Source organism: Megascapheus bottae, chromosome 19 (assembly GCF_031878675.1).
Source record: "Megascapheus bottae isolate mThoBot1 chromosome 19, mThoBot2.hap1, whole genome shotgun sequence".
NCBI classification, from domain to species: domain Eukaryota; kingdom Metazoa; phylum Chordata; class Mammalia; order Rodentia; family Geomyidae; genus Megascapheus; species Megascapheus bottae.
In genome coordinates, this window is record NC_143527.1 from 11,691,219 (window position 1) to 11,707,388 (window position 16,170).

The following is a 16,170-nucleotide window of genomic DNA, read 5'->3' on the forward strand; positions in this document are numbered from 1 at the left end:
ATAATTTGTTCTTGGCTTTGAAAGAAATGCTACAAGGTTAAAGCTAGGGACTGCAGAAGTCATGGGATCTTGTTCCTTTGAATTATAAGTAACAGTAATAAAATTAAAAAGAGAGCTGGTGGATATAACTTCTTTCCAAATCATGAAAGATCCTCACCTTCCTGGGCTAATCTTAAGATCCCTGCTTCTCTGAGGGAAGACTTTGTAAAACATCACAGGGAGTTTGAAGACCTTTGGTTAGTGTTGGAATACCAGAGTCTCCTAGAGTACCCAATATAAGAAGACTGGCGCTTGGCTTTTCTTTCATGCAAGACCACTACTTACGATCAGAGAACTGAACTGCTCCCCATTGGAGTCTGGGGTGATCTGGAGCCTTCTGCTCAGCTCCTCTGACAGCTCCTGAGGGCTGGTCCGAGACACGGGGGAGGCAGGAGGCGGGGGCAGCGCCAGGCTGAGGGAGTCTCCTGCCATGTTTACTTCCTCCGAAATGGTCTCCCAAGGCTTTCAAGGAATAAGAAAAGTCAAGTCAATGCTTGGAACTGGGAAATCTTTCCATCCTCCCTGCACCAAACAAAAATACCCACTAATAAGCATTAGGAGAACTATAATTAACCTCTACTCAACATGAGGCTCATAGTCGTCATAATAATCACAAGGAAGATAGGATCATTGTCTCAATGAAGAGATGAGGACACTGAGGAGCAGAGGGTAACTAGCCCAAGGCAAGTGAGTTGGTGAGAGAGGCCATGGGCTGTGTGCCAACTCATCATGCTATTCTACCATCCCCGGAGCAGTGGCTTAGGGCTAGGATCCACTACCATATGAACAGATTACAGATATCTCAAGGAGTCTGCAAATGACTTTTTACTGGGTTTTCTTTTACTCTAAGTGCTGAAAACTGCACACTGTTAGCTATAATTAAACCTTAATTTATAATAACCCCAGTCAATTTATGATGGCATTGTGAGTCTGCTTTTGTCATTCTGATTACTGCAACATTTTCTTCCTAATGCAAGGTCTAAAAAGAATGGAATTCCAGTAAGTAAGTAAACAGCAGTGAAGATACCATGGAAGTATAAGATGATTGCTGATTTCTCATGTAATTCCTACTCTTTTTCAGTAATGAAGTACAGCCATTTAAAGGGAAAATTACAAACATCCCTATCAATCTAAACTTGTATTTTCTTTCTAATAAAAATCTTTTTTTCCCCAAGTTGTCAAAACGGCTTTTGTAAAAACTGGTCTATGAGACCCAACAATTCACAAGGATCATTCGATTGTTCAAATATGTGAACTTTGCTGTCATTTAATGAGACATGGTAAATCCTGGGGGAAAATAAATTAAAAAGTGAGAATCTTTCCTACTAAGCATGCCACTCCCCTCTGTAATAATAAAGACCACAGGTACTTGATCAAACATCTTCCTTGCTTTCTTCTCCCTCCCTCTCCACTCTTTACGTGCCTCCCCGCCCTCCCTTTCTTTCTCTACCTTCTCTTCTCTTCTCTCTTTTTTTTCCCAGTGGTGGAGAGTGAACATAGAGCTCTGCATATGTTTGGTAAGTGCTCTATCACAGAACTCTAGCCCTTGCCCTCAAACATGGCTGTCATGAGCACTTGCTAAATTAATTAAGAGCCAGATGGGAATTAATTAGCTGTGATTGGTTCCTGACAGGGCCAAGAGAAGGAATACAACACAGAAGCATCCTGGAAACCACGGGGAGTGTGAAGTGGCTGGGGGTGGCCTACCTCAGGGCCCTCTCCACCTTCTGAAGACTCAGGCTCCAAGTCCTCACTGATGTGTCTGCGTGAGCGGAAGCGCCGGTGCGCTGCCTCCTGGTTGATCTGTCTGATGTTGTTGTCCGACTCAGAGGACACATCCCTGACCACAGGGTGAGAGGGGGTGAGAAGAACAGGGGTGTTCAGAACAAGATCTCCACCAGATCAACCCTAACCAAGGGCCAGACGTCAACTCAGACTTCGGTGTAAATACTGACACATAGGGAACTCAGCCTTATTCTGGCTACAGTGTATGTACAATTCATCTTAATCAGATAAACACAGCTTTTGGGAGGGGAGGGGGGGTCAAAGTATTCTGATGATTCAACAGATACATCAGTCAGAGGGACTGGATCCAGGACTCCTTCTTTCTCTATGGATACCAAAATGACAGACGCTATAAAGTGGTATGATATTTGCCTACAATGGATACACATCTTTTGGTATTCTTTACATCATCTGGTCAGTTGGAGATAAGAGTCTCACAGACTTTTCTGTCCAGGATGGTTTTGAACCACAATCCTTCCAGGTTTCTGCCTCCTAAGTAATTAGGATTATAAACATGAACCACTGCTACCGTCTAGGGTTCTTAATATATTTTTGGGGGGTGGGGGAGAAGAGAAGCCAGTGACTCCCACCTGTAATTCTAGCTACTCAAGAGGCTGAGATCTAGAGGATCAAAGTTTGAAGTGTTTTCTCATCAATAACTTGAGGTTAGCAAAACAGTAATTATGTATTCCACAAATATAGTCTTATAATCTACATGGTCCTGATTAATCAGCTGGACATTTCATCAACTAGTAGTATTTCTTCTGCTGTGATTAGTTACTGGTCTTGCTTCCACAGGGGTCACTTGAAACTCTGGAGCCACCTCTGTCCTACTCAGCCAAGTACAGGGTGATACACTGCTTAGGGTAAGGGCTACCAAAGTTCTTTACTAAGCTAAGGCAGATGCAAAGAGCTAGCAGTCATATACTTTTCTGTCTTTCCAATACCTATGGTTCATTCATGGAAAGAAATGGGAACAAATGAATCAACTAAACCATTTCCATGCATATTGATTTCCCCCGCATGTTGGGGCATCTCAAGATGTTTATGTTGAGAACAATGACCTTATGGCTGCTTGGCAGTCCAAAGTAGACAAGAACAGTGAGACAAAAGACCTTCTTGGAAATCCACGCAAGGTGGCTCATGCCTGTAATCCTAGCTACTCAAGAGGCTGAGATCTGAGGATTGAGGTTCAAAGCCAGCCCAGGCATTAAAGTCTGAGAGACTCTTATCTCCAATTAACCACTAGAAAACTGGAAGTGGTGCTCACGGCTCCAGGGGTAGGGTGGTAGCTTTGAACTGAAGAGCTCAGGGATAACATCCAGGCCCAGAGTTCAAGCCACATGACCGGAAAAAAAAAAAAAGAAAACCTTGGAGATCATGGAAGACCTATGATTTGCTATTCCCAATTATGCAGATGTTAGCTGGAAATTAGTTAAAATCTATACCACCAGTTAAAGTGGCTACATTCTCTACCCACTTCCTTGTTCACTTAATTCTAAATGAATTCTAAATTTCTAAGGGTAAAGGGTTTGTAAGAATACCTTTCAATGGTGGCACATATCTGTAATCCCAACAGTTGGGAGGTTAAGGCAGAAGGTTAGTGAGGTCAAGGACAATCTGGGCTATATACTGAGCCCCTGTCTCAAAAGAGACCAATAAAACAAAATGACACACCCTAATCAAAAGAGTACCATTGATCACTATGTTCTTATCACCTGTTTAAAAAGCACATCAACACATTCACTTCCAAGTTGGACTGAAAATTATCTTACTGGATACATTTGCCTTTATTGGAAGTAGAAGATTATATAATAATTTATAACATCTAATTGATAATTGTTTGCTTTGTCTTGGCTATTACTTAGAAGCTCATACTTTCGAAGATTTTTTTTTGTCTTAGTACTTTTATTTTGCTTTTCATTGTACATCAATGGATTTAGGTCTTCCTATAAAATGATTCAATAATAGAATTCCCTAAAGACTTTTAAAAAAAATCCCTCAGAAACCAAAGGATCAACTGGCTTCCTTTATCCTGGAGACTGGTAAGTAATAAAAATAAACAGAAATTGACAAGTATGAGTTTGCAAATCTTCTGTGCATTTCTAATGCACTTCTCAAGCCTGTAATCCTAGCTATTCAGGTGGCTGCGATCTGAGGATCACAGTTCGAAACCAGCCTGGGCAAGAAAGTCTTATTTCCAATTAATTACCCAAAAGATGAAAGTGGACCTTGTGCCTTGTGTGCAAGTGAAAAAGCTGAGTGCTCTCAGCCTTAAGTCTAAGCCCCAGTACTGGTGGAAGGAAGGAAGGAAGGAAGGAAGGAAATAAGGAAGGGAGGGAAGGAAGGAGGGAGGGAGGGAGGGAATAATTCCAAAACTTAATGGAAAACTTGCTGTTTTCTATGCTTGCTCAATCAGAATCACAAGCTGAATAAGGTAGAAGCTAAATCTAGGAAAAACAGATTTTAAGAATTAGCATCCTGGCACGTGGACATGATGATTCTATGGCTCCACCTCAAAGAAGGGCAGGTCTACTAATATAAGATTTGCTCCCTATCCCCATGAGTTGCTGTGTTGGCATCAGTGTGGTCATATCCAAATGTCTCTGACAGCCTGTGATACTCACATTAAGCTGGGTCGGTGCCACTGTGTGGTCCGGTTGTTGTGATTGACATAGTAAGTGCGGCCCAAATTGTCTACTTTCTCTTCCCATCCTGGGGGCAGAGGGGGAGGAGGAAGTTCTTCCTGGTGCTGAGAAGCTGAGTCACTGGAGTCCACCACTTCCCACCCATGCTGTGGAACGAAATAAAAAATGATCCACCTGGTCCTCAGATTCTGGGGAAAAGACAATTGCAGTGTATTGTTCATGTCTGTTAGCCCACCTCTATTACATTCTGGGTCTTGCAAGGGCTTCCTTTGTCATTGTTTGATATACTACCCTTAAAAACGTAAAAGAAAATGCATTCAAAGTCTCAAAAATCTTGCAGGCACTGATGGCTCACACTTGTAATTCTACTATTCAGGAGGCTGAGATCTGAGGATCACAGTTCAAAGTCAGCCCAGGCAGGGAAGTCCATGAGACTCTTATTCCAAATTAAACACCAAAAACACCCAGCAGAGCTGTACCTCGAGGCAGCAGAGTGCTAGCCTTGAGTGGAAAAGCTCAGGGACAGCGCATAGGCCTTGTGTTCAACCCCCAGTGACCAATAAAAACGTATATATTTTTGAGCAATAGAAAAATTAATCACGCCACCCTCTGAGATAGCTGAATTTCAGGGGGAAGGGACGCATGGGGTGGGATATGGAGCCTGTTAAGTTCCTTAAGTCTCCATGTACTCTTTTCATATTTCCATTGCTTCTTCTGACATGACGGTCTCTAGGGCTGAATAAAGGTAATGACATGGGCCCTGTCACAGCTGTCACCACTGTCATCCTCTCACCCCCACGAGCTACAGCAGCACCATACACGCATGCATTCTAACAAAGCTCAGCGTGGGCGACCCGAGGGGCCCAGGGCCCTGCTTGTTCCCAGTAGAGGAGGTGGAAAAGCCGCTGCTGTGAATTTGCTGTTGGTCTAGGAGCCAGAAGTAGCTTGGAAGCCTTTGCTTTGATGGCGCACAAACAGGCTTCACAGTACCACGGTCAGAGGTGCACTTTTACGGCACATACTTCAGGCATTAAGTATTGCTTTCCTAACATCCCCTAGCAAAGTCACTGGAAAATCAAGTAATTCACTGCTTACTGCAGCTGGAAGGCAAGCAGAGTGTAAAAAATTCCTTGGATTTGACCTGAAAATCTGTTGCTGGGCTTATGAATTCTTACCCGCCACTTGGGCCTACCACCCACTTGAGCCCATGGTGAAACACTGCCTAGACATGTGGTCTCGGTCAGGGGAGGTGGTCAGGTTGCCCATAATACATCATTCACGTGTCACGTATATGCAACAGCTGCAAACAGATGTGAAAACAGCCAGAGAGAGGCCATGTTCAATATGGGTTTGCAGAATAGTGTGAGAAAGATGTCTAATGAACAATGTCTAATGAAACAGCATTGTCTATGGCATGTGTCCAGAGGGACCCAGGGTACAGGGGTATGACCAGAAAATTAAGTGGTCATGATGCCAGCAGGACAACAAGAAAAAAAATCCTCTGGATAGCTAATTATTCCCCAAACAGCAATTTCTAGAGGAGCGCTCTCATGATACATTCTATCACCTCTTAGGATACATTTGTAGACCATCTGCATCAGAAATGGAGAGAGATCTATACCATCTTGTACATCCCAAAGCAATTTCAAGTGCTACCAGAGACTTAAGAGAGTTCAAGGCCCAAGGCAATAGCAGCCTAAAGCATGGGGACATTGCAGTGTGTGTGTGTGTGTGTGGAGGTAGAACAGGGCTGTCTGTTCACAAATGATCCTGTTATACCATGTAAAGGGCAAACTCTCCAGCTGCCAGTGCCATGACACAAAATGAGTATGTTACAACAACAAATGTATTGGTGGACTACTGAAAACACATGCCTATGGAAGTGTTTTCCTTTCATTTTATCAACTGTCACTTCCTTCAGTGGCACAGTCTCCAGCAGAACATGAGTGGGATGTTAGCCAGGGGCAGGCCCAGGCCTGCAGCTGTTACCCATACCTCCATGTCGTCCCTCTGCTCACTGCTTTCCTCATCTTGACCTCCGTTTTTTGGCATGTAGGCCATTTTCAACCGCAGAAATCCCTTCACTCGAGATTTATGACTGCATAAAGGAAGGAAACTGGTTATAAAAGATATGACTTGTTTACATCCCTCCCAGTTAAGATGGCTACTCACACTGTCTTCAGAAAACCTAGTATGTGCCAGAAACTGGTGGCTCAAGCCTACAACCCTAGCTATTCAGGAGGCTGAGGGGAAGATGGAAGGCTCAAAGCCAGCCCAGGCAGGCTAATTTGTGTGACTCTTATCTTCAATTAACCATCAAAAACCCAGAAGTGCAAGTATGGCACTTTAGAATACCAGCCTGGAGTGAAAAAGTCAAGCAAGAGCACAAGGTCCTGAGCTTAAGCCCAGTACTGGCATGAAAAAAAAAATGGAAAGGAAAGAAAAGGAAGAAAGAAAAAGGAAGGAAGGAAGGAAGGGAGGAAGGGAGAGAGGGGTAGAGGGAGGGGAAGAAGCAAAGAAAGGAGGGGAAGGAAAGAATGAATCAATCTTAGTATCTGAAGTACCAAAAACTGGCAACCCCCTGTATGTACCCGCTTAAACTTCACCTTCTAGGTCGGAGGAGAAAATCCTTAAATGTATAGGGTCGTTCCATGGTGGGGTCTTCTGTCTATGGGAAGAAAAAGGAAATTAGACAAAAAAGCAATTCTCCTGACAATTTCAGATTTTAGACCCACCAAAAAGGGTTACAGAGGAGATATTTAGATATTTCAGAACATGGTTATTGTGCACAAAAAGCTTACTCTTCAATCAGTTCCAGATGGTTAAACAGTGGAGAGGCCATGGACTCTGTCCGTCCTTAAGATCCACTAGATGTCGCTATCCACACCAGGTTCTGGGAGCCCAACCCCAGCCAGAGACAAATGACAAAATTACAGCCATTGGCTGCCAAGTGTAATTTCTAACTGCAGGGTAGAGTCTCGACCTCCAGGAGCTTATTAGCTTCAGATCACCACGAGCATCGATGCCTTCAATCCTTGAAACTCCAAAACTTTGAAGGATCACAAAACAAAACAAAACCCAAAAACGAAAGCACAAGACCTAATCTTTGAAGGCAGCACATATCTCACATTAATATATCAAATCATGAGTCTAAAAGAGGTGATTGGTTCTCTGTAGCACGAACTTCAGATGGCACCTTTCAGCCTTTGATGGACTTTATTTTTATGTCAGTCTTGGGGCTTAAACTCAGGGCCTGGGTGCTGTCCATAACCTTTTGTGCTCAAAGCTAGAGTTCTACCACTGGAGCCATACTTCTACTTCCAGCTTTTTAGTGGCTAAGTAGAAAAAACAATCTCACAGATTTCCATGTCCAGGCTAGCTCTGAATTGTGATCCTCAGATCTGACTCTGCATTTCTAGGCTTAGAGGTGTGGGCAACTACTGCTTGGCTGTACTAGATGACTTTTAGGAAGCTGAGATTGTGTCTATTCATTTCAAATGAAATTGGTACTTTTTTTTTAATGGCTCAAAGCTGGTTGGCTCAACAAAGCAGGAAACTGGAGAAACAAATGCTATTTTTAAAATATATGCAGCAAAATCTCAACTAGCTAGACTCTTTAGTTAAATGTAAAACATTTACTTTTCTAATAACAGGGACAAGCCACAGTGTAATTGCTTGTTACATCAGAGGTAGAGGTGGGTGTCTATGTACATTTGCATTTTACGCATCTGTTTATGTTCTTCCTTGCTTTAATTTTTAATGACTTCCTCCTTTCTTATAATAAGGTAAAAATTCCTTCTATGATCCATCAAGTAGATAATACAGTTTTAAATTATCTTTAATTTTATTGTGAACCAGTTTCCTTGACAAACTCCTACTCCAAGCTAAATTTTAGCCTCACCTGTTGTATAGATAAATCATATATAATGCTGCCACGGCACCATGCACTGGCAGGTCTCTCTACTGGACAGACAGCTGACTGAACACTGCACATCTGTTTTCAGGTTACCATCTTGCTCTTGGAGCTCCTGTCCAACCCTCCCTGGCCCTGACCACCCTGATCTCATCAGTGAGATCTGAGTATGGATTCGCTCACCACTTCATCACTGGTGTTGAAAACATTGCTGGCACTAAATAGACACACAGGCAATTATCTGATAAATTCATCTAATCTATTGAAAGTGATGACACCTGGCAATCTACTACCATTGACAAAAGTCATTTATTTATGCTCAGAAGTGTTCATATCAAGGCAACAAGTCAAAGACTTATTCCAAAATAAACATAATTTATAATGGGAAATATAGTAATTAAGAACACTACTGTTGGTACTCCTCCCCTCCCCACTTATCAGCCAACAAATAATTTTAGAGAGATACTATGTGAAAGACATGTGGACCGCACACAGTACCTAAGGACAGGGGAGGGGGTGGGCCATCCCATCCCAGTGCTCTAGAAGCTCAGGCAAAACAAATCTCAGGCTGTATCTTATGAGACTCGGAATTGGGGCGCGGGGGTGGGGGTGGGGGTGGGGGGAGAGAACAAGATTTGGTTCTAACATGGGGACCACAGTGCTTGGACTAAGTGGTTCCATCTGAGATGACTAGAGAGGCCTTGAGAGGTGGAGAAGTGGGAGGAATGGCAATGGAAGCTTAGGACCAGGGTACCCAGAGACTCCAGAACCATCGATGGGTATTAGTGAGAGTTCTAGGAGCTGTGGAGCACCTGAGAGTAAGGAGAAGAGAACGAAGCTCAGTGGGCTCGGAAAAGCCATCTGCTCACACATCACTCAGATTTAACCAACCATCAGCAGGCAGACCTCCCATGTCTGTGCTCCAACTTTGTCATGTAGAGAGCTGACACTCAGGGCAAGGTCCTTACCCCTCTGGTCTCCAGTATCCTCCTCTTACAAGGGTGTTGTGAGGGTTAAACCAATCAGCTGAGGTGGTTTTCATACGTTCCTCCTCACAAGGGTACCTGACACATTCTACCAAACTTGGCCGTCACTGTCTTCAGCCAATTCAGTATTTTTACGCCACCAACTCAATGTCATGCAAAAAAAAGGCAGAATAGTAAAAATGAAACTTCCCCTTCATGGGTGCCCTCCAGTCTGGACAAGATGTAATCTGTCAACAACTGTGAGGCTCTTCTTGTTAGTTAACCAGCTTCCAATCTGAACAGGATCCCTAGAGCAGAGCCACGTGGAGACTCATTGCAACAGACGAATGAAAGTTCCAAAGACAATCTGCTGGCTAGGCAGTGCTGTCACTTTAAGGAGTTGCTTGTTGAATCAGAACATCCAGTAAGAGAAAGAACTTTGTAGGTAAGTGGAGGGGCAGGGTTTCCCTAGGTCCACAGATTCAAACCTGGTTTCAGCCACAGAAGCCTCAGGCTATGCCTATCCTATACCCCTGAGTGTGCGGGAGGCACACTGATGCTAGACTGGAGGGCCAGCATTGCTGGTAACGAGATGACTGCTGGGCTCAGGTATCCAGACCTGCAGGACACTCTCAGGACTGAGTCATACCTCTCTCGAGACTCTCTGAGCTCCATGATGAATTCTACAGAGGCATTGTAATATTCTCTTGCCACTAACCACAATCACAAGAGGAGTGCAAGAATTCTGCAGGTCTAGTGAGGGTATCACACAACTCGGGCACCTTGGAAATGGGTCAAACTAGGACTATCAATTTAAACATCCCATGGTTAACCTAAGCAGACTCGATACTTGTGTTTTTAAAACAGCTCCTCTGTACCCCGCATGTTGTCTAGAGATGCAGAGATTCTGTGCTGGAGATAGGAGAAAAGTTGGGGTGGGGTGAGGTGGGGTGGCGGGAGCACTATGGACAGGGAGATAACAAGAAAAACTTCAGAGGCATACCTGGAAAACATGCCAGAATTTCATTCTGCTGTTAATGCAAGTCGTGAGATTATTTTTTATCTTTAATTAGTAGGTCCACCTTATCAAATACTGTATGAACTTCTAAGGCAGTGAGATACATGTGAACATGGAAGTTTAAAACAATCAATAACAAGGGGCAGCCACAGCCCAAAGGGGCTCCTGGTCTCCAGTGAGGAAGGAAACAGGACGTGGCCTGTAGGTGATGGGGCCTTGCTGAGCCGCCCCACTTCCCTCCTGCAAGCCACGGCTGCGCTATCTGCATCTCCAGGTAACGTTCATGATACCCTGGCCCCTGCAGCCTCTGCTTGGGAATATGGAGAGTTCCTCAGCTTACCACAGAGCTGGGTAAAAGCTTGTTGTCAAGTAGGCCAGTACTCTCATTTTGCAGGAAAACAACAGCAAGGAAAGGAATACTGACTTGGTTAATGTTACCAAAGGCAATCGAGCCATCTCTGAAATGGAAGTCGACAATGCCTGACAGCTAAGATTCTCATCTTCTAATGCCTGGCATGGATTTGTGTTTCCTAATTTACTGGCCTGAACAAAGAGTCAGTTTACAAATCCTATTTACTCTCCTCTGGTCCCCTCTTCTTTTCCTCTGTCCTCAAGAGGAATTAAAATGCAAAAGAAATATTCAAGATGAGCCATTTGATCTGCATTAGAAATAAAGAAAACAGAGGTCCTTCCATTTCTCCCTACAAATAAAACTGGGAGGAAAGAGGCTGGTGGCCAAGAATACAAGTGAATCATAATTCAAAAATTTTCTTTCATCTCGGAGCATTTGATAAAAGTAGGAAGCTCTGAATCTATGATCAAAGGGGGAAAAGAATCTGCTTCTCTCCCACTATGGCTCCTACCCTTTCCTGGTCAAGGGGTAACCAGAGAGCTATCTGGTGCTTCCTCTGGCCACTGCAGCTGGAAACACAGGACACCAGTGACTCTGGCCATGCACGGCACCCGTTACACATCCTTCCTGCCAGCCTGTCTCTGGGTTTCCAGCTGTCTCCTCTTTGTCTTTCTGGCAGACAGCCACTTGGCCTTGCCACATAAAGACCTGCAGGACCTAGCATAGCACTTAATTCTGCAGGTGCTCATGATGGACTGTTGGGAAACAGGTAGGCCACTCCATGATGCTGAAGAGCTTGTACTCAGTTGACCACAGGGGACAAAGTGGGAGATTGACCTTCTGGTCTGCCTACGAGGCTTCTTTGGGTTAGGGAACTTAGCGCTGTACATGAGGAGGTTCACATTGCAAACATCAGTATCCAGTGGTAATTGTAGCAGTGGGATTCTAGCATTTCAACAAGGAAAAGTTCTTCAACCAACAACAGTCATGAGGTCTACAGTATTTGTTTTATAAACTCACAGACATAAAATAGAGCATTTAAATGAGTTAAAACAATTTCATAACATCATGAGTTGATGCTAAATTCGCTTATACTGCTGACTTTTGCTCATCAAGTTCACGACTAAGAGCTACATTCCCTACTGGTGGCATCCAACAGACCAGAAAGAAGCAAGGCAGGAAGAGTTATTTATTTTTTCTTTGGTGCCAGTAATGGGGCTTGAACTCAGGGGCCTGAGCACTGTATTAGCTTTTTTACTCAAGGCTAACAGCACTCTATCACTTGAGCCACAGCTCCATTTTTGGCTTTTTGAAGATAAAAGCCCCATAAACTTTCCTGCCTGGGCTGGCTTTGAACTGCAATCCTCAAATCGCAACTGCCTGAGTAGCTAGGATTATAGTGTGACCCACTGTACCTGGCTGGTTTATATTACCTTGAACAACAAACTAATATGCCATTCCTAGTCTAAAATGCTTTGAAGTAAATAAGTAAATATATGGCAATATGGAAGAACAGTTAACTGTTTTATTAAGAAGCATTTTTAATATAAGAAAAAGTATCTTCACCTTTATTCTAGGATTCAAATTTCAGAGCCTTATCTTACACAGGTTAAATAATCTTAGTTCATTACACAGGCAGAATTAGAGAGAAAAGGCCCAAAGTGAAGAAAAAAAGCATTAAGATTTACCATGAAACTCTGGTGGGCCTGAAAAATTCTCCCATTCACGATTCCTCTGATAGTTAGAGGTATGGTTTGGGGCAAAGGAAATTGAGAATCACATATTTCATATGCCCAGAATGCTGACTCTGTCTCTGTTTCTTTCTTGCTGATCCTATGACTTGAAATGGATTTTCCTTCCTGGGCTGGCTTTGAACCATGATCCCCAGGTCCAACCTCTGCCTCCTGAGCAACCAGGATTACAGACATGAGCCACCAATGGCCAGCTTTGCTGCCTTCCTTTTCACATGTGCCCCTTGCCTCATGTGGCTTTCTTAGGTTTTGATCTTAATTAAAATGGAGTAGAACTGCAATCTCAGCTCTTCCAAATACACCAACTGTGATTCAAATATGCCATGGCTACATGTAGCTTTGGTATTGGTGTTATCGAGCTTCATGAGGGAGAGCTTGCTTTACTGCTCCATCCTCAGAGATCAGCATCACGACTCTCCCTAAGTATCTATGGAAGGAAGGAATTCTCTAGCTGACAATGGGGCCATATTAAACTAATCAGAACTCAACCTCTGAGAAAGTGAAGGGGAGAGGGTGGGAAGAGCCAATTGTACCACAACATTCCTCATCTCTCATGACCTCCATTGACCTCTTCCACTGCAAACGGGACAACCAGGACACTTTTTCCTTCATCCTATTTCCTTTGATCCCAAATAACCAACAATGGATTTCCAGGCCATATGTAGCCTGCCATGAAAATGTGTAGCTGTCAAGAAAAGAGTATCATCCATTGTGCACTCCATAAAACAGGTTCAAATGTTCACACCTACCTCACATACTCACATTTATGGATCATCCCACAAAATGAACAATATTGCAAGTTTTACCCAGGTGTTCTCATAAATAAATGGTTCTATATGCACACTGACATACCCTCAAGTCCTGGGTCAACAGCCAACATCTATCTATTCAGATATGTTCCTAAAGTTCTACCACCACACTCCACTCCTATCCTGCCTCCTTTTGGCCCAAACTCCTGGTTCAAAAAGTGAGTCAATTTGAAGTATGGGGCTCACAGTGCCGCAATTTAGAGTTTTCTTTGGACATTAACGTAAGTGGGAGAAGTTGTTACACTACTGGTTTGAGTCATATTTGGGTACTCTTTTCTCACCAGGTGTCCACTGTTCTAACCTATTTAATCTAAAAGTTCCCCCTCTCTCTCTTTCCCTCCCTCTCACTCCCTTTCTCTCTCCTTTCTTTTCTTTCTTGGTTGTTGGTCATGGGGCTTGAAACCAGAACCTAGGTGTTGTCTTAGCCTTTATATTCAAGGCTAGTCCTCTACCACTTTGAACCACAGCTCAATTTCTGGTTTTCTAGTGGTTAACTGAAGATGAGTCTCAAACACTTTCCTGCCCAAGATGGCTTGGAAATCTGATCCTCAGATCTCAGCCTCCTAAGCAGCTAGGATTACATGCCTGGCTCCTTAAAAAAATTTTATTAGTGTAGATCAATCATACAAAAGAATGCATTTCACTATTATATTTTTACCCACCTATATCATATTCTCTGAACCTACCTACACCACATAAATTTTTCTTTAATAAATGTTCTTAATAGATTCATTTCTATCCTAGCACCAGTTCCTTCTTTGCAAGTTCACTCTTGCCTCCATTCAAATTCTAAAAATTATTCCCTCAATTGATTCAATCTCCAAACAACAAATGTTTACTCTCTAGAACCAGGTTCAGCTTTCTAAAACCATTCACCACCACCATTCCAAAACTCACAACAAGGCTTTGGTGAAAGAAGGTAGTTGAAAATTTCACAAAGCCTATCAGAGGCAACAATGTGGTTTATACTATAGGTAAATGGGTAGTCGGGGACACCCACAGAAGTAGCCAACCATTTAAACACATGACTGCATAGCTTTGATCTGAAGAACAATATCAGTGACCAATCTGATATAGAAATATATGGACTCTGTTCAAAATCTTGAGACATTCACATCCTTTCAACGCAAACGAAATAGACCACCAGTTTCTGATGGTTTATGGGACTGGTCTATGTTGGCACACAAAATACTCCTTCTCAGTATCAGGTGTTTATACAGAGACAAAACCATTTCAACATTATTACTTCTGCTTCTAATCCTTTGGAAGGAAACACACTTGAAACCTTTCTTCTATAGGAGCTTGCCTGAGTGAGTGAGAACAAATTTCTCAGGGCTCCTCTTTCCTTCCCAACCCATCTTCAAAGCTTTCCTGGTAAAACAGTCTTTCTTGGCATTTGACATATGAGAATAGCCAAGGTTTCTACAAAGCAGGAAGCAGGCAGTAGGTGCTTTAAGTCATTTTAGTTTATAGACTATTTATGCTACGTACTTATCCAAAGCATTTAAGAACACAGCACCTTGTATGGAAGAAGTATTTGACTTTCCTCTCCTACTTAGATTACTTTGCTGCTTAGAGGAAAGTAGTTAGGCAGACCAGTACAACAATCTGAAAAACTGAGGCTGGAATGTGATATGTCCTGCCTCCACGAAGGTCTTCAGGTCTTGTTCCCACAGCCCGGGTGTGGGTCACACACCTGCCTGTAGTTATACCTCATCACCTTGTTCAACTGAGCTGAGAAGGGTGTAGGCACCACACCCAATGCCACGGCAGTGCATTTCCTTAAGCTAGTGGGAATTTCCGGGAGACAAGTGCACTCAGAATCCACAGTTTTCCCTTCTGTCACCACGTTGACCGAGGAAGTTCTAAGCCCACCCAATCCTATGAAAGGGTGGCTTATACAGAGGTAGCATGAGAAACAGCATGTGAGCCTCTAGTATGGGGAAGCATCATTAAATCAAACCAACTGAAGGATGGATTTGGGAATAAAGAACCAAGTACAAAAAATAAAAAAGAGTGGACAGAGGAGATGATGAAAGAGGAGAGGAAACGGCAGTGCTGGCAGGAAGGCTTACAGGATTCACACCCAGACAACAGTTACAGCTAAAGCAGTCTCTGTCTGACCCCTTGAAAGGACCACTTTCTATTAAGGAGTGAGAGTCAGGGCCATCATGAGAAAACAAACTCCACACACACCAGCTAGAAATGATCAGAAAGCCATGTCACTGGCCTTACCGGAAGGTGACTGAGAGGCACGTCTACTTGGCCCAGAAAGTCGTCTCGTGTCTATGAAGAAAAGAGCAAAGAGTTAATGTTTCCATCCACTCACTTGGTTAGCATATCTTAAAAATGATTTCCCTGCAGAAAGATAGTGGTCCAGGAGCTGACACTGGAGGCAGCAGGGAGGGTGGAAGGCACAGGGCCAAGATGAGGCTGAGAGCAGTCATCAGAACTGGACGCTGGTACGCTCCGGCATCTGGTCTTTAACTGTCTGACACCGGTTAATGCCTCCTTCTAAACAGAATGTGAGGACTCATCTCCCAGGATTGGGAGTCTGTGGTCAAGAGGAGGAAATGTGAGGCCAGTGAGGCTTTGGGGGAAGAACTGGGCCCGATGTAAAAAGGAGACAATACAGAAATGTTGGAGACATGCTAATGAATATTTATCATATGCTATAAAGTTGGCTTTGAGAGTTTCAGGCAGGGTGTCCTTATCATCAAATCTTACTGTCTGCAGATCATTTAAACAAAGTCATTTCAATTCAGTCAGCATACTGCTTGCTAATCCAGTATCTGGGGATTAGGGCTGTAATTCTGGACACACATGTCTCTTCATGTCACCATCTACCACACAGTGTGCTTCTTCCCCATCTAAATGGGACCTGGTCTCT

At 43.4% G+C, this 16,170-nt stretch overlaps 1 protein-coding gene across 6 annotated transcripts in view; it reads right to left on the reverse strand.

The window, feature by feature from the left end:
• Nucleotides 1-16,170, reverse strand: part of Nedd4l (NEDD4 like E3 ubiquitin protein ligase) — a 187,707-nt gene that overhangs the window by 49,654 nt on the left and 121,883 nt on the right. For all 6 annotated transcript variants that reach the window (XM_090353032.1, XM_090353030.1, XM_090353031.1 and 3 more), the window contains 6 exons: nt 15,516-15,566; nt 7,079-7,140; nt 6,468-6,570; nt 4,452-4,618; nt 1,747-1,879; nt 325-501 (listed from right to left, as the gene is read on the reverse strand). In XM_090353032.1, coding sequence (XP_090209158.1) covers nt 325-501; nt 1,747-1,879; nt 4,452-4,618; nt 6,468-6,570; nt 7,079-7,125 — 627 coding nt within the window. In that variant the 5' untranslated portion in view covers nt 7,126-7,140; nt 15,516-15,566. The remainder of the gene's footprint in view (nt 1-324; nt 502-1,746; nt 1,880-4,451; nt 4,619-6,467; nt 6,571-7,078; nt 7,141-15,515; nt 15,567-16,170) is intronic.